Here is an 18,273-nt window from a genome sequence, read left to right as displayed (position 1 = left end):
GTTTAACAAGTTACTTATTTATTTCTGGAACTAGCTAGGTTCCTAGAATTTCCCTTAAAGGAACGGAACTTAAGGATTTTTCTTTCCATGCTCGGTGTCTGAAGACCCTTTTAAAAAAAGTTGGTTCTTGCTTTGTCTCGACTGGGGATTAAGTTTTAACATGAATTTTGGTGGACACAAGTATTAAAGCCATAGCAGTATTGTATCCCTGCCAGCACATAGCATAGAACTTTATGTATAGTAAATGTTTTATAAATAACTGTTGAATAAATAGGTGAAATTGAGTTGGCTTATATTGCAATAACTTTCATCCCATTAAAGTAAGAAGAGGGTAATACAGGTACCTTTTCTTAAGCCACTTCTACTTTCCCTCTTGGGATTATTTATTTCATACTGAGATGTATGTGTCTGTAGTATGCTTTAATTTTCCTCTTTTTTCATAGAAGTTATAATACTCTATAGATATCTATTGAATGCCTCATATTTTCCAGGTATTGTCATAGATTCTAAAGATACAAGAACAAACAAAACCACTTAGAACCTTGCTTCAGGAAACTAAAAAATGTACAGGTATGTGACTTCTTGTATCATGACTGTTTTTCAGGCAAAACTTTCAATGTGGTTATCTCTTAAAAGTCACTCTATTGCCCCATAATTTGCCAATATAGAAGCATTTATATTTTCTCATATAGATACATATATATCATAGATTTGTGACAACTGATTACAGATCCATCCTCCATTTCTTTAAAAAGGGTAATCTGTACTTTCTGTCTCCAATTTCCTACTTTTTAGAGGCACAGGGCTAAGAGCTGGGGCTATAATGGTGAACATAATAAACATCGTCCCCTTTCCATAAAATGTGCAGTCCAACAATTTCAGAGAGTTCGCTGATAATATTCTCACAAAAGATCCCATTAACTACCTAATTGATAACTCTAGCATCATTCATTCATAATTTGTTCATTTCTGTTTGAGTTCTTATGGGGACTAAAAGGGGAAGAGCTGCTTTACGAGCAAATGTGATGTGATTTTATTATGCATCTATTCAGTCTGAGGTGCCTGTTAGAATATTAAACAGATGAGTACATAGTGCGAGAGAGTGTTTTGAGTTGGGTGTAATGATTCTTTCAACATGCTTACAAAGCAGCTCTTGTGTGTTAGGTACTATTGTAGCCTGACGTGAGTAACATGCCCGCTGCCCAGTAAAACCAGAACCGATGCAACCGTGACACTGGAGAAAGAGTTTAGTAATGCAAGGAAGCTGAGCTGGGAGGACAAGAGATGCAACTCAAATCCACCTCCCCAAAAAGTCAGAGGGCTTTGCAGGTGGCTACCCCACCCCCACCCCCACTTCCCTAGCAGTCAGGAGGTGAAGATAATCACCTGTTCTCTATTAGAGTGAAACATACTTAGAAAAAACAGATTTGCTAAATTCAAACTATAGCTGCACCTTCTCACGGCCCAGGTCTCTTTTACAGCTTTTATCCTGTGGTCTGATATTAATTCTATATAGGTAGTTTCACTGTGATAATGTAAAATAAATATTTGGTCTTTAGTAGTTTCCTGTCATACAACTCCTGTAGCATCAGGATTGGGGCTAGTTACTTGAAAGACTAAGGCATAGTCAGGCTCGGTGGCTTAGCCTGCAATCCCATGCTTTGGGAGACTGAAGTGAGTGAATTGCCTGAGCCCGTGGGTTTGAGACCCGCCTGGGCAACTTGGCGAGACCTCATCTCCACAATAAATCAAAAATTAGCCGGGTGTGGTAGCATGTGCCTGTAGTTCCAGCTACTTGAAAGACTGAGGTGGAAGGATCACCAGAGCCCAGCAGGTTGAGGTTGTGGTGGCCAGGAGTGGCCACCGCACTCCAGTCTGGGTGACAGAGTGAGACTCCAACTCAAAAAAAGAATTAAAAAAAGAAAGACTAAGGCATGATTAGAGGGTTGGGATTTATGTGTGTGTGTGTGTGTGTGTGTGTGTGTGTGTGTGTGTGTGTGTGTGTGTCAGGGTCTCACTCCATTGCCTAGGCTAGAATGCAGAGGCACCATCAAGGCTCATGCAGCATTGACTTCCTGAGTTCATGCCATCTTCCTGCCTCAGCCTTCCAAGTAGCTGGGACTACAGGTGCCCACCACCACACCCAGCTAATTTTTTTAAAAAAAAGTTTTATAGAAATGAGGTCTCGTTTTGTTGCCCACTCCTGGGTTCAAGAAATTCTCCTGCCTTGGCCTCCCAGAGTGCTGGAATTACAAGTGGAAACCACTGCATCAGCTGGAGAGTGGGGACCTTAAACTCCACCCCCCAACTTCCAAGGAGGGGAGAGGGACTGAAAGTTAAGTTGATCACCAATGATCAGTGGTTTAATCGATTATGCCTACTTAGTGAAGCCACCATTAATACCTCAAAGGACTGTGTTGAGAGTGCTTCTGGATAGCTGGACCTGCAGGCTTCCTGAAGGGTATCGTGCCCAGAGGGCTCATGGAAGCCACTCGCCCCTCCCTCACATCCTTTGCCGTGTGCATCTTTTCATCTGTATCCTTTGTCATGTCCTTTATAATAAATCATGAAACATAAGTAAGTGTTTCTCTGAGTTCTGTGAGACGCTGTAGCAAATTGATCTAACCCAAGGAAGGGGTTATGGGAACCCCGATGTGTAGCCAATCATCTCAGTTCACAACCGGTTTTGTGATGGCATCTGAAGTGGGGAATAGTCTTATGGGACTGAGCCCTCAACCTGTGGGATCTGATGCTATCCCCAGGTAGACCCTGCTGGAATTAAATTGGAAGACACCCAGCTGGGTGCACTGAAGAATTGATTGCTTGCTTGGTGTGTGGAGAAAACCCCCCACACATTTGGTCACAGAAGTCATCTCTGTTGATTGTTGTGGTGTGAGAGTGGAGGAAAAACTTTCTTCCACACTTGGGTACTGTTGTAAGCACTAAGGATACAGCAGGGAACAAAGCAGCCCAGTGTCCTTGTGGAACTTAGACGCTAAGATAGAGAGACAACTGGCTCACAAGATAAGTAAATAAAGCATACAGTTAGTCCACCACCTGTGAGTGAGCTCCATTCCAAGAGCGCATTCGTAAGTCTAATTTCCTAAGTCCAACCAAGTTAGCCTAGGCACCCAACTCACACGATCTACAGTACCGCTGGCTACATCACTGCTGCTTTTGTGCTTGCTTCTGTACTTCCTGAGCTTGAAATAAGGACACTGTCCCATTGTACTCCACACAGTACTATACAATAAAGTACACAAACGCACAACCACTTGTAGAGGATGCACACATTACAATACATGCCAGGCACATGAGTTAACTTACATGATGGAACATGTGAACACATGTTCGTTCGCATCTTTCAAAGTTTGCGACGTGTAGGTTCATATAGAGGGGACTTACTGCATACTGTGTTGGATAGAAACAACTGGTACACAAGGTAACTAAGCACAATCTATACTGTTAGTAAGAAGTGCTAAGGAGAAAAATAAAGCGAGGGGATATGAGAGGAATGTTTGACGTCTTAGATAGGAAAGCCAGAAAAGCCCACACTGAAGAAAGTGATGATGCTAGGCGTGTGCATGTAGGAGAAAGAGTGTTTTAGATGAAGGGAACAGCAAGTGTGAATTCTGATATGGAAATGTGCCCGGCATGAATATCAAGGATGCTAACATGACTGGAACAGAGCTAACAAGGGAGAAACTGCTGGAAGTGAAATCAGAGGCCTAACTTGTATGCATGTTGGGACTTTTTAAGTGACAGTAAAGATGTATGCTTTTATTCTGAATGTGGTAGGAAATGAATAAAGGGTGTCAAGCACAACAGTGGTATGATCTTATTTGTGTTTTGTTTTATTTTTTCAGAGACAGAGTCTTACTTTGTCACTCAGGCTGGAGCACAGTAGCTCAATCTTAGTTCACTGTAACTGCAAATTCATAGGCTTAAGCAGTTTTCCTACCACAAGCTCCTGATTAGCTAGGATTACAGATGCAGCCACCATGCCTGGCTAGTATTTTATATTTTTCTAGAGATGGATTCTCACTGTGTTGCCCAGATCGGTCTTGAACTCTGGTCTCAAGCAGTCCTCCCACTCCGGCCTCCCAAAGTGCTGGGATTACAGGTGTGAGCCACCATGCCCAACCCTTACTTGTGTTTTGAAAGGTCACCGTGGTTACATGGAGGGTAAACTTCAGGGGATCGAGGTTAAGTAGGAAGATGAGTTGAAAGGTACTGCAATAATCCAGGAGATAAGACAGTGTTTAGACCAGGATGGTAGCAAAAAGGATGGTGACAAATGGTGGATTTTGGATATATTTTGATTGTTTTGTTTCCCTCAAGTAGCTGGAAGAATAGAGTTGCCTTTTTAACAAAAACTGGGAGGTCTGCAAGAGTGGTAGATTTGCTGGCCAGGTAAGAGTGAGGTGGTGGTGGTGATGTCAAATGGCTTGGGTGTAATTGCTCAATGGGTCCTTGGCTTGTCACAGAGAGGAATTTCAGAGCAAGTCACAAAAAGAGTTCTAAAATACAGTTTATTAGAGAAAAAAAATACATATTCAAGAAAGCGCTGGTGTCAAGGGAAAGGGTACACGCTGTTAACAGAAAGCTTTATTATATATTGTACAAAATGATGATTAAGCAACCTATTTCTAAGCTAAGCTTTTATTACAAGTTTTAATTCTTACTGTTTTACTCTTTGCTTGTGTCATGAGGAACTTTTGAGATAATAACAAAAGTTGTTGTTTAAGTTTTTCCTAGAGCACTGTGCCTCTATGTCTCTAGTAACTCTATTGTCCTGTTTTTGGTCTTTGTAGCCAGCTATTCCATCTTCCAAGATCAGGCTGAGTTTCAGTCGCTGTGTAGTTATTTAAAGTGTTATGTCCCAATAGGTCAGTGCCTAGATGCCTGACCATCTGGTTTCGTAGTTATCTAAGCCTGCCTATAAGAAACTCACTATCTACATATCTCTAAGCTATGCTAGCTGTCCTGTCTCCGTGGTGGAGGTTAATGTCACAAACTTAGTTTTAGACATGCTGCATTTTGGTTAGTGATGTCAAGTAGGCAAGTGGATCTATACGGAGAGGTCTAGGTAGGTGGGGATCATTTTCATATAGATGGCTTTTAAATCATGGCATTGAATGAATTCACTAGGCTATGATTGTAGATAGAAAAGAGAAGTCCAAGGATGAATGCCACAGACACACACACACACACACACACACACATACACACACACACAAAAGAATGAACAGCTGGATGAAATGCTGCTTATAAGTAAGATGAGGCTGGGCTCAGTGGCTCAGCCTATAATCCTAGCACTTTGGGAGGCCAAGGCAAGTGGATTGCCTAAGCCCACGGGTTCGAGACCTGCCCAGGCAAGTTGGTGAGCCCTCGTCTCTACAATAAATCAAAAATTAGCTGGGCGTGGTAGCGTGCACCTGTAGTTCCAGCTACTTGGAAGGCTGAGGCGGAAGGATCACCAGAGCCCAACAGGTCGAGGCTGCGGTGGCCGGCAGTATGCCACTGCACTCCAGTCTGGGCGACGGAGTGAGACTCCAACTCAAAATAAATAAATAAATAAAAATAAGTAAGATGAGAACATTGAAATGACCATAGATGAGAATTGTGGAGATGGTTAGAGCTTGGTAGTAATCCTTTTGGTGGAATGATAGGGACAAAAACCTGATCAGAGTAGACTTAGAGAGAGAGAGAGAGAGAGAGAGAGAGAGAGTGTGTGTGTGTGTGTGTGTGTGTAGAGTGAGAGAGAGAATTGAGAGAGAGAGTGTGTGTGTGTGTGTGTGTGTGTGTGTGTATATATATATATATATAGAGAGAGAGAGAGAGAGAGAGAGAGGAAGCAATAAATATAGAAAATTGTCCCAGGAATTGCTATAATTAAAGGAAACACAAATGACAGATAGATGGAATCAAGAGAAGGTTTCTGTTTAAATGTGAGAAATACCAGCATATTTATCTACTGAAAGGAATAGTCCAGTAGAGAGCTGAAAATTTATGACCTAATAGAGCAATATCCTTGAACAGGCAAAAAAGGAATGGAACCCAGTATGCATGTAGAAGGATTGACCTAAACTATCATCATCGATAATTCACCCAGAGTACCAGGAAGGAAACAGAATGCAGGCATGATACAGGCAGGCGCATAAATGTGATATGGAAGTATATGAAAGTTACCAGGTGGCTTCAGCTTTCTCATTTAATCAACTGAAAGTAAAAGCGTCAGAGGAGGTATTCATATTTGAAGAAAGAGAAAGTATAAAATAATGGCCTTAGAGAGTATAGTAAAAGGTAAACCAAGAAGGACTCAGGTTAAGTTAATGATTCATAATTTAAAGTGAGACCCGTCATCATGGTTGGGTATTTTTTTTTCCAGTTTCATTTAGTCACACAGGTTAAGTTAAAATAGTGTACCATAATAAAATTTGAGGAACAGTAAGACTAATAGATCAGGAAATTATTGCCATTGAAAAATTCGTTTATTACAGTTTTCAAGAGGAGTGTGCTCACCACACCATGGGGGCTACCCAGGACACAGGATGATCTGTCAAGAAGCAGATGGGTGGAGGAGGGAGATTGTGGACAAGAGCCTTTATTGTGCTTTCCACCAGAAAGAATGGATAAGGCAGGGTAGAGAGGTTTAGGATTTACTAGAGAGGTTGAGTAATTTCAGTGGTTTCTGGGCACAAGGGCTGTCCCTATTGGTCCGGATATCTGGCCATGGAGTGATTAGGGTGGGTGTAGTGGTGCCAAGAGCGTCCCATGGGAGAGGTGGTTGGGGGTGTGGAATCAGGATTGGCTGCTGTGTGTTTGAAAAGTACAACCCTGGGAGGAGGATTCCGCCTGAGGAACGTGGGAGGGGGTGGCAAGAGGAGAACCAGAAGGCCAAGGCAAGGTAACATGGGCATGTTATCAGCTTGTCCAGTGTAAGGCATGCCTAGCCTGAGTACATAAGACAAGTGTTAAAGCATCAAGTTTGTAGAAGCTAGAAATACAGTTAACACACAGATGCAGGCTCAACGTAAGAGGATAATGGGAATTATCCACGACTTTGGTTTTGCCCACAAGCTCAGTGAAACAAAAGGCAAAAGAGGGCAACAATGTAAATAAAGAGTGATTATCATAATTACCTGCTGATTGATCTTAGCTTCAAGAGGAAGGAGGTGGCATGAGAAGGGTAGGTAAGGAAATAAAACTTGGTGGAATTAAGGGCTCGAGGGTTAAAAGACAATCGAAGCTGGTATTTAAGAGAATGTATAAGGTGGAAAAACAGGAAGTGGTGGTTGGTCTTGCTGAAGACAAAGCTGAGTGTGTGACCATGTGGGAGTAAGTGGCTAAAGTTAGGCGTGTAAACTCATATTTATGTGAGAGGATTTCAAGGAACTGAGAGGCCAGGATAGTTGAAGGATTACCTTCATGGATATTGAAATTCTCAAGAATCATGCCAGGAATAGTATTGGAGAGAGAGCAAGTGATTGAGGATATAAAATCTTCAGAGGATGGGAGACAGGAAGTGCTGATGAGAGTAATTGCCATAGGAAAGTGGAATACACCTGGCCACTGAAATGGTGACATTTACTCTGGAATAGTGTACATAGTGAGAAATCAGACAAACAACAGTTTGAGCCTAAGTGTTGTCTGTGAAAGAGGAACCTGACAAAGGAAAACGGAATAGGAGGACTGGATTTTGTAAGGCAAGTAGGGCATCAAGGAGAAAGAAAATAAGAGAGTTGAAGGAAATGACAAAAGAGTGATTCAATTGATAAACTGGATTCAGGATTTAATAGCAAAAGAAGAAAAATCTAAATCTGATTATTTGGTAGAAAAGGAATGGTAGAGGCCTCGAGGTGTTTGAAGAATAGGAGACAGTGGTATCACAGAAACCAACTTGAGAAGTCAGATGCTACAAAGATAAGTACTGAAAAGAGTCCTTTGGATTCACCAATTTGAAGAACTAGGTGATTTTGATGAAAGCAGTCTTGGCCAGACATGGTGGCTCATGCCTCTAATCCTAGCACTTTGGGAGGTTGAGGCAGGAGAATCTCTTGAGCCCAGGAGTTTGAGACCAGCCTGGGTAACATAGCAAGACCCCATCCCTACACAAATTTAAAGAAAAAAAATCAACTGGGCATGGTGGTGCACATTTGTAGTTCCAGCTACTCAGAAGACTGAGGCAGGAGGATTGCTCAAGCCCAGGAATTCGAGGATACAGTGAACTACCATCATGCTACTATACTGTGGCCTAGCCAACATAGTGAGACCCTGACTCTACAAAAGAAAGAAAGAAAAAGAGAGAACGACAGTAATCTCTATGCAATAGAAGAAGAGCGAGTAGAGGAGTAGAGCAAGATTGTAGTTTGAAGCAAATACGAGGAGTGAAGAAGTAAGCAGTATTATTGACTAATATTTTAAGAAGTTGAACTGAAAGGAAGGAGAGATATGGTAATAGATAGAGGAAGATATAGGTAAAGAAATGATTTTCTTTTTTTAAGTTGAAAAGATGACATAGGGAAAAGACAGAAGAAAATAAGGTATGGGAGAGTCCCTGAGGAAACAGTGAGGGCCAGGTTTCTGTATGCAGATAAAAGATTAGTCTTTAATAAGAATGACAACGCTTTTACTGAGAGAGGAAAAAAGAGATAAAGATGGACTGAGCTGATTTTGTAGGAGGTAGAAGAATTTAAAGAAGGTAGAGGATGTGAAGTAGTTTACATGACTGATACTTTGTTTTCTTAGAGATGTTAGAGGTAAAATCTTTTGGAGATGGAAGGAGGAGAGGGTAGAATACCTTAAAAGAATGTAAATTTGAAGCAGTGCACAAATGGAATTCATTTATTCACGTATTTTAAAAAATATGTATTTGGTGCCCATGGTATATGAGGCACTGTGCTCAGTGCAAGGGATACAGCAGTGACCATGACAAGGTTCCTGCCCTAAACGTGCTTACGCTCTGTAGAGGAGTGGACAACAACAAGCACAATGTCAAAAAGTGGTAAGTGCTATGAAGAAAAATGAAATATGAAAGCTGGATTGATTGTTGTCATTTAAAAATATTTCTTCTAGTCTGATCTTTCATGGTTTAAAAAGTGGAAGTGTTATTTGAAATGTTTCCTTTGGAAGCATATTTCCTTTTTATAATCTAAGGGAAGGTCATCCTCATTTTATAGAAACCCACATTACCCCAGGCTCGGAGGCTCAGCCTGTACTCCCGCGCCTTTGGGAGGCCGAGGTGAGTAGATTGCCTGAGCCCGCAGGTTCGAGACCCGCCTGGGCAACTTGGCGAGACCTCATCTCTACAATAAATCAAAAATCAGCTGGGTGTGGTAGCGCATGCCTGTAGTTCCAGCTACTTAGAAGGCTGAGGTGGAAGGATCGCCGGAGCCCAGCAGGTTGAGGCTGCAGTGACCGAGAGCGGCCACTGCACTCCAGTCTGGGTGACAGAGTGAGACTCCAACTCAAAAAAAAAAAAAAAACAAACAATCAAAAAAGAAACCCACATTACAAAATCCTAAAGAGGAATGAAATGGTAAGGTAGGTTCTTGTCTTAAGGAGTAAATCCAAATGTGAATTTTACTTCCTCAATAGAAATATTTTAATTATATTCCTCTTCTTATTAAAAACTGTGACATTCAGGCAGGAATATAATATTCTTTCTCAGGTTGTGTTAATCATGTTTAAATCTGCCTATGTAACTAGACTGTACACTCATTTGTGCTTGCTATGTACCAGGTACTTCCTAATCATAATAAATAAATTAATGTATCCAATCCTCATAATAACCCATAAGTTAGGCACTATTATATTTCCCCATTTTACAGGTAAAGAAACTAGGACTCAGAGAAGTCCGTGTGAGGTTGGAACTGACTTCCTGGGTTCAGATCTCAACTGTAATGGGAATATTCCCCTTTAAAGCTCCTGTGCCTTTATACAAAAATAATATTCATAACAAGCTCTTAGAATTGAGGAAAAAGTGACATAATGTTTGTAAACTCTTTAGAACTATGCTTACTTATAGTAAGATCTCAAGTAGCTATTCCTATTTCTCGCTGTATGTTTAGATGGTTCACGTGTTTCTACATAAAAGTCTTTTTTATTGTTGGTTGATGTTTCTTTTCAACCCTGAATCCTCTGTACTATGTGTTCTTTTTTCGTATAGGAGCAGTGCCACACAACCGAAGAAGTCTATTAGCTTCATCAGCCCTGTAAGAGGAGCACCAGCCAAGAGCTATGCTGGTGCGAATCAAAGCAGAATGGCGATATCAAAAACCATGGTTGTACCGGAATTGAAATTAGCAGAAAAAATTAACATTTCTAGCACAAAGATAACACAGGTACTATTTTTTAGAATACTGAGTCTATTTGAAAATGGCATCATGAAAAACCAGACTGGCATACTAAAGGTAGAAAATGCACTGTTGGGGCACATATTCCCAGGACCTCCTGAGGATGGGTGTTCCAGCCAAAATAAATAATACATAAAAATTTTAAAACTGAGAAAATATGCTGCTGTCAAGCAGTCATCCCTTGTAACTTTAAAATATTGATTTTGTTGGAACTTTTACCATGTAGCATTTCTTACAACATATTATTGGCAATTGACTCTTATAACTAGTTATTGCTAATAAGAATATTAAAGTGGAATGAGAAAAGTCTACTTGGGACCTTAAGCACTAGTTGCTTATGGTATTAATTATAATTAATACACTACAGTATCATCTACTCTTCTCACCAATGAACTTTTGAAAATACCACAAAATTAATTGTCATAAAGTCAGTTATTTTGTCTCATACTTTTAATCAAAGTATACTTTTTATTAAGGTATAACATATATACAGGAAAGCATATAACATATAACTTTGAATGGGTTAGATATTTTTTTAGATGGGACATTAAAAGCACAGTCCATAAAAGATAAAATTGGTAAATTGGATTTCATCAAAATCAAAACATTTCCTCTTTGAAAGACATTGTTAACAGAATGAAAAAAAAATGTGACACACCAGGGAAAATGATTTACTAAGGACATTCTGATAAAGTACTTCTAGCTAAAATGTATAAACAACCTTCAAAACAGTATTCAGACAACCCAATTTTAAAAGACGAGCAGAATACTTGAACAAATAATACTTTACTGCACTAGAAATATAGATGACATATGAGCACATGAAAAGATGATCAGTACTGTATTGGTCATTAAGGAAATGCAAATTAGAACCATAAAATACTGCTGAATACCTATTAGAATGACTGAGATTAAAAAGGCTAACTGGGGCAACCCCTTCGGGTCCCCTCCCACTGTGGGAGCTTCTCTGTCCTCTCAATAAATCCTACTTTCTCAAAAAAAAAAAGGGGCTGACCAGATCAAGTGTTGACAAATATGTGGAGGAACTAACACTCAGATGCTGCTGGTAGACATGGAAAATAGAAAATAACTCGGCAAGTTATTAAATATTAAACATATACCTACTATATCATCCAGTTATTCCACTTCTAGGTATTTATCAAGAGAAGATAAAGTATATGTTTGTACAAAGACCTTTGCATGATGTTTATAGCAACTTTATTCCTAATGGCCAAAAATGAAAACAACCCTAATATAGTATTAGTAAAAAATACTTGTATTTACACATATATAATATATATTTTGTTTATGTGTGTGTATAACCCCCCCTTAAAAAAAACACTTTAGTGTTTATCATCCTGCCTCCAGCTGTCCATTGCTGAGACTGATACTGGAAGTTTTTATCCCAAGATTAGGAACAAGAGAAGGATACCTGATTTCATCACTTCAGCATATTATAGTAGTGGAAGTCCTGGTCGGGGTGATTAGGCAAAAAAATAAAATAAAATAAAAGGCATCAAAATTAAAAGAGAAAAAAAAAGTCATCTCTATTCACAGATGACATGATCTTATATGTACAAAAATGTAAAGATCACATACATGAGCAACCCTTTCTGGTCCCCTCCCACTGTGGGAGTTTTTCTGTCCTCTCAACAAATCCTGCTTTCTAAAAAAAAAAGGATTATATACATACACAAACTGTTAGAACTAATAAATGAATTCAACAAAGTTGCAGGATAGAAAATTAACACAGAAATCTGTCGTATTTCTAACAAAGAACAATCTAAAAAGGAAATTAAGAATACGTTTGCATTTACAGTAGGATCAAACATAATAAAATACTTAGGAATAAATTAAGCAAGGAAACCAAAGGTTTGTACACTGAAAACTATAATACATTGCTGAAAGAAATGAAAGAAGACATCAATAAATGGAAAGATATTTCTTGTTCATGGATTGGAAGACTTAGTATTGTTAGAATGTCAGTACTACCCAAAGTAATGTACAGATTTAATGCAATCTTTACCAAAATCCCAATGATGAATATATTTTTTCAGAAATAGGAAACCCATCCCAAAATTGATATGAAATATCAAGAGACCCAAATAGCCAAAACAATCTTGAAAAAGAAGAACAGGGCAATCCCCTCGGGTCCCCTCCCACTGTGGGAGCTTTTCTGTCTTCTTAATCAATCCTGCTTTCAAAAAAAGAAAAAAAAAAAGAACAAACTCAGAAGTCTCATACTTCCTGATTTCAAAACTTATTATAAATCTATAGTCATCAAAATAGTGTGGCACTAGAATAAAGACAGACATGCAGTATAGACCAATGAAACAGAATAGAGTGCCCAGAAATATACCCTCAGATATATGGTCAGATAATTTTCAACAAGGATGCCAAGACTATGTAGTAGAGAAAGGACAGTCTTATCAAAAAATGATGTTGGGACATCTGGATATCCACACAGAGAAGAATGAAGTGCCCTTACCTTACACCGTGTACAAAAATGAACTCAAAATGGATGGAAGACTGAAAAGTAAGAGGCAAAGCTATAAAAACTTTAGACATTGAATTTGGCAGCAGTTTCTTGGGTTTGACACCAAGAGTGCATGCAGTTCTTGAAAAACATATATTGGGCTATATCAAAATTAGAAACGTAGCCGGGCTCGGTGGCTCAGACTGTAATCCCATGTTTTGGGAGGCTGAGGTGAGTGGATTGTCTGAGCCTGCGGTTCGAGACCCACCTGGGCAACTTGGCAAGACCTCATCTCTACAATAAATCAAAAAATTAGCCAGGCGTGGCAGCGCGCGCCTGTAGTTCCAGCTACTTGGAAGGCTGAGGTGGAAGGATCGCCAGAGCCCAGCAGGTCAAGGCTGCAGTGGCCAGGAGCAGCCACTGCACTCCAGTCTGGGCAACAGAGTGGGACTCCAACTCAAAAAAGAAAGTTAGAAACTTCTGTTCAGCAAAGGACAGAACCAACATAGTGAAAAGTCATCCTACAGATTCGGGATAAATATTTGCAAACCATATATCTCACAAGTGGTTAATACCCAGAGTATATGGAGAACCCCTAAAAAAAAAGCAAAAACATCCCAGTTGATGGGCAAAGTACTTGAATAGATATTTCTCCAAAGACAATATACAAATAACCAACAAGTACATGAAAAGATGTTCAACATTACTAGTCACTAGGGAAATCCAGATCAAGGCCACAGTGAGATACCATTTTACACCAATTATGATGACTACTATCAAAAAAACAAGTGTCGAGGATATGGAGCGATTGAAACCCTGTGTGGTGTTGGTAGAATTTTTAAATGGTGTAACCACTGTGAGACACGGTATTGTGGTTCCTCAAAAACTTAAAAACAGAATTACTGTATGATTCAGGAAAACTATTTCTGAGTATAAATGCAAAAGACTGTTAAAAGCCCTAAAGTAGGACTTGAAACAGACATTTGAGCAACCATCTTTATAGCAGCATTATGTACAATAACTACAAGGTGAGAACAATGAGGTATTCATTAACAGATGAGCAGATAAATAAAATGTGGCATATACATACCATGCACTGTTAGGAGCCTTGAAAAGGAAGGAAAGTCTGACACATGCTGCAACGTGGACGAACCTGAAGACATAACATTACGTGAAATAAGCCAGTTGCAAAAGGACAGATTCTGTATGATTCCATATATATGAAGTATCTTAACTAGTCAAATTCATAGTTGCAGAAAGTATAACCCATACACAAGAAAAAGAGCAGACAATAGAAACTGTGAGAGAGAGACCAGATGTCAGATTTAAAATTTCAAAGCAGTCACTGTAAATTTGTTCACAGAATGAAAATAAACCATGATTTTAAAAGTAAAGACTAGTTGTACTCCCCCAGAACTATTGAAATAAAAATAAATAAAATTAAAAACAAAAGTAAAGGAAAGTATGAGGACAGTGTCACATCAAATAGAGAATGTCTATAAAGATACAGAAATTACAAAATATTAAGTGGAAATTTTTTAGTTGAAAAATACAATAATGAAAATTTTAAAAATTGACTACAGGAGCTCAATACTAGATTTTGATAGATGGCAGAAAGAAGTAGCAAATGTGAAGATAAAGTGAAATAGATTACTCAGGCCAAAGGTGGGGGGAATGAATAGAGCCTCAGAAAAATGTGGAACACCATCAAATACACCAACATGCACATAATGGAAGAGGAGATGAAGTAGAAGAAAATATATTCAAAGTAACAGTGGTATGTAAATAAATGGCAAATCAAAGAAGAAATCAAAGTAGTCTGAAACGACATCAACCAGATAACAATTCTTATGGAATGCAATTAAAACAGCTTATAGGGAAATTTATAGCTATAAATACCTTTTAAGAAGAAAGATCTCGAATCAATAATTTACCCTAAGAAACTGGAAAAAAAAAAACAAATAACATAAAGTAAAAAGAAGGAAGGAAATAATAAATATTGAACTGAAAATTAGTGAAATGTTGAATATAAAAACAATAGAGAAAATTAGCAAAACCAAAAGCTGATTCTTTAAAAAGATCAACAATATTGACAAACCTTTAGCTAGTCTAACAAAGGAAAAAAGGAGAAAAGACTCAATCTCTAGAATCAGAAATAAATACTGATTCTAGTATTTATAAATAAATTATTACTGACCTTACAAAAATAAAAAAGATTATAAAGGACTACTATGAACAGTTGCATGCCAACAAATTAAATAACTTACATGAAATGAGCATATTTCTAGAAAATCACAAACTACCCGAGGAACTAACTGGAAAAAAATGTATAATCTGAATATATCTGTAACAAGCGAATAAATTAAATTCATAGTTTTGTTTTAAAAAAAAAAAAAATAGCCGGGCTCAGTGACTCAGCCTGTAATCCCGTGCTTTGGGAGGCTGAGGTGAGTGGATTGCCTGAGCCCGCGGGTTTGAGACCCGTCTGGGTAACTTGGCGAGACCTCATCTCCACAATAAATCAAAAAATTAGCCAGACGTGGTAGTGCATGCCTGTAATTCCAGCTACTTGGAAGGCTGAGGCAGAAGGATTGCCGGAGCCCAGCAGGTCAAGGCTGCGGTGGCCGGGAGCAGCCACGGAACTTTAGTCTGGGTGACAGAGTGAGGAGACTCCAACTCAAAAAAAAAAAACAAAAAACTACCCACAAAGAAAAGCCTGGCTCATATGTCTTCACCATGGAATTCTACCAAATTCTTCATGAATGTGCCCAAGAAATATAAGAAGAGGAAACCCTTCTCAACTTCTCTGAGGCCAGTATTATGCTGATACAAAACCAAACAGACTTCACAAGTAATTATACCAATATATCTTATCAATGTGGATGTAAAAATCCTCATCAAAATACTAGCAAAACAAATTTAGGAACATATAAAAAGAATTATATATCATGACAGTGTGAGTTTGCTAGGACTATCATAACAAAATACCACCTACTAGGTAGGCTAAACAAGTTTTCTCACTGTTCCAAAGGCTAGAATTCCAAGATGTCAGCAGGTTTAGTGTCCTCCAAGGCCTCTCTCCTCTTTGGTTTACAGATGGCCATTTTTTTGCTGTGTTATTCTTACATGGTCTTTCCTCTGTGCACATGCATCCCTAATGTCTCTTTGTATCCTAATCGCTTTTTAGGAGGATAACAAATTGGATTTGAGCCCAGCCTATTTTATCTTGGTAATCTGTTAAAAGGGTCATTTAAAAATGCAGTTACATTCTGAAGTTCTGGTGGTTAGGTCTTCAATCTATAAGATTTTGGGAAACGTAATTCAGCCCATTACAAGAACCAGTAGGGATTCAAGGGTTACAAAGTAATTTAACATTTGAAAATCAATTACTTAATACATCATATCAGTTTTAAAAGCAAAAATCACATATCAGTAAATGCAAAAAAGCATTTGACAAAATTCAGTGTCTTTAATAACATATATATTCAACAAACTAAGAAGACAATTTCTTCAATTTCATAAATGACATTTTTGAAAAACTCACAGCTAACATTATACTTAATCACTCATAATCCCCTTATAAACAGGAACAAAACAAGTTTTTCTTGCCATTTCTATTCATTATAGGAGAGGTTCTAGAAATGTACACTTAGGCAAGAAATCAAAGGCATCCATATTGGAAAGGAAGTAAAACTCTATTTGCAGATAACGTGATATTATGTATAGAAACTCCTAAGGAATCCTCTAAAAAAACTATTAGAACTAGCACTTGAGTTTTATAGAGTTGTCATATACATGACTAATGTACAAATATTTAATATGCAATCATTTCTATACACTTCAAACAATTTGAAAATTCAGTTAAGAAATGATTTTGGGCAACCTCTTTGGGTCCCCTCCCACTGTGGGAGCTTTCCTGTCCTTTCAATAAATCCTGCTTTCTTTAAAAAAAAAATGATTTCTTTCACAATAGCATAAAAAAACAATAAAATATGTAAGAATACATTTAATAAATGTAAACTACATGCTCTGGAAAACTACAAAACGTTATTGAAAGACCTAATTAAATGGGAAAGTATCTCACATTTGTGATCATTGCTTACTTGACAATACTCCCCCAAGCCGATCTGCAAATTTAACAGTTTTTATCAGAATCCTGGGTGACTTCTTTCTATAAATTGACAACTGATTCTAAAATTCATACAGAATTACAGGAGACCAAGAATGACCAAAATAATTCTGAAAAAGAACAAAGCAGGAGGACTCACACTTCCAAATTTCAAAATTGACTACAAAACAATATTAATCAAAACAATGTGGTATTGACACACAGCTAACCTGTATATCACTGGGATAGAATTGAGAGTTCATAAGTACACCCATACATCTAATATCAACTGATTTTTTTTATAAGGGTGTCAAGATCATTCAATGATGTCAAGACTAGTCTGTCCAACAAATTGTGCCAGCATAACTGGATTGCCACATGTACAAGAATGAAGTTAGACCCTTACCACATATCATATTTTTAAAAACTCAAAATATATCAAATACCTAGATTTAAGAGCTAAAACAATAAAACTCTTAGAAGAAAACATAGGACTAAATTTTTCATGATGTTAAATTTGGCAAAGAATTCTTAGATATGACACTAAAAGCATAAGTAACAGAAAACAGTAGATAAATTTGGTATTACCAAAATTAAAATTTTTTGGCATCAAAAACATTCTAAGTGAAAAGATAGATAACCCACAGAACAGAAGAAAATATTTGTAAATCATATCCGATAAGGGATTTGTAATATAAAAAGAACTCTTTGAATTCATTAATAAAGACAAATAATTAAATATTGGAATATAATCTGAATGCTCATTTCTCCAAAAAAGATGTACAAATGGTCACAAAGCACATGAAAACATGCTGGACATTATTAGTCATCAGAGAAATGTAAATTAAACCCACAAAGAGATACCTGCTTCATACCCATTAGGATGGCTTGAATCAAAGAGTCAGATAATAGTATTAATGAGGATGTGAAGAAATCAGAACCCTCATACACTGCTGATAGGAATGTAAATGGTTGAGCCACTTTGTAAAACAGTTTGAAAGTTCCTCAAAAGTTTAAACTTACTGTTAACCATCTGAACCAACAATTCCATTCTTAAGTATATCCAAGAGAAGTTAAAATATATTTCTGCACAGAAAGTTGTGTACAAATGTTTCTAGCAGCATCATTCATAGTAGCCAAATGGTGGAACCAACCCAAATGTCCATCAGTGGAAAAGTGGCTGAAGAAAATATGGTCTATTCATATAGTAGACTATTATTCAACCATAAAGAGGAATGAAGTACTGATGCATGCTACAATATGGATGAATCTTGAAAACATGCTAAGTGAGAGAAGCCAGCTACAGAATATCACATAGTATGTGATTTTAC

At 38.0% G+C, this 18,273-nt stretch overlaps 1 protein-coding gene across 2 annotated transcripts in view; it reads left to right on the top strand.

Moving 5' to 3' along the window:
* The window catches only part of WDR78 (WD repeat domain 78), a 135,880-nt gene continuing 117,607 nt past the window's right edge, over positions 1–18,273 (top strand). For both annotated transcript variants that reach the window (XM_008072200.2, XM_008072205.2), the window contains exons 1-2: positions 1–570; positions 10,172–10,346. In XM_008072200.2, coding sequence (XP_008070391.1) covers positions 563–570; positions 10,172–10,346 — 183 coding nt within the window. In that variant the 5' untranslated portion in view covers positions 1–562. The remainder of the gene's footprint in view (positions 571–10,171; positions 10,347–18,273) is intronic.

This window comes from Carlito syrichta, unplaced genomic scaffold (genome assembly GCF_000164805.1).
Source record: "Carlito syrichta isolate Samal-C Ts95f unplaced genomic scaffold, Tarsius_syrichta-2.0.1 Scaffold314875, whole genome shotgun sequence".
Classification (NCBI taxonomy): Eukaryota; Metazoa; Chordata; class Mammalia; order Primates; family Tarsiidae; genus Carlito; species Carlito syrichta.
Note: the sequence above shows the minus strand (reverse complement) of the source record. Positions and strands in the feature narration are given on the sequence as shown.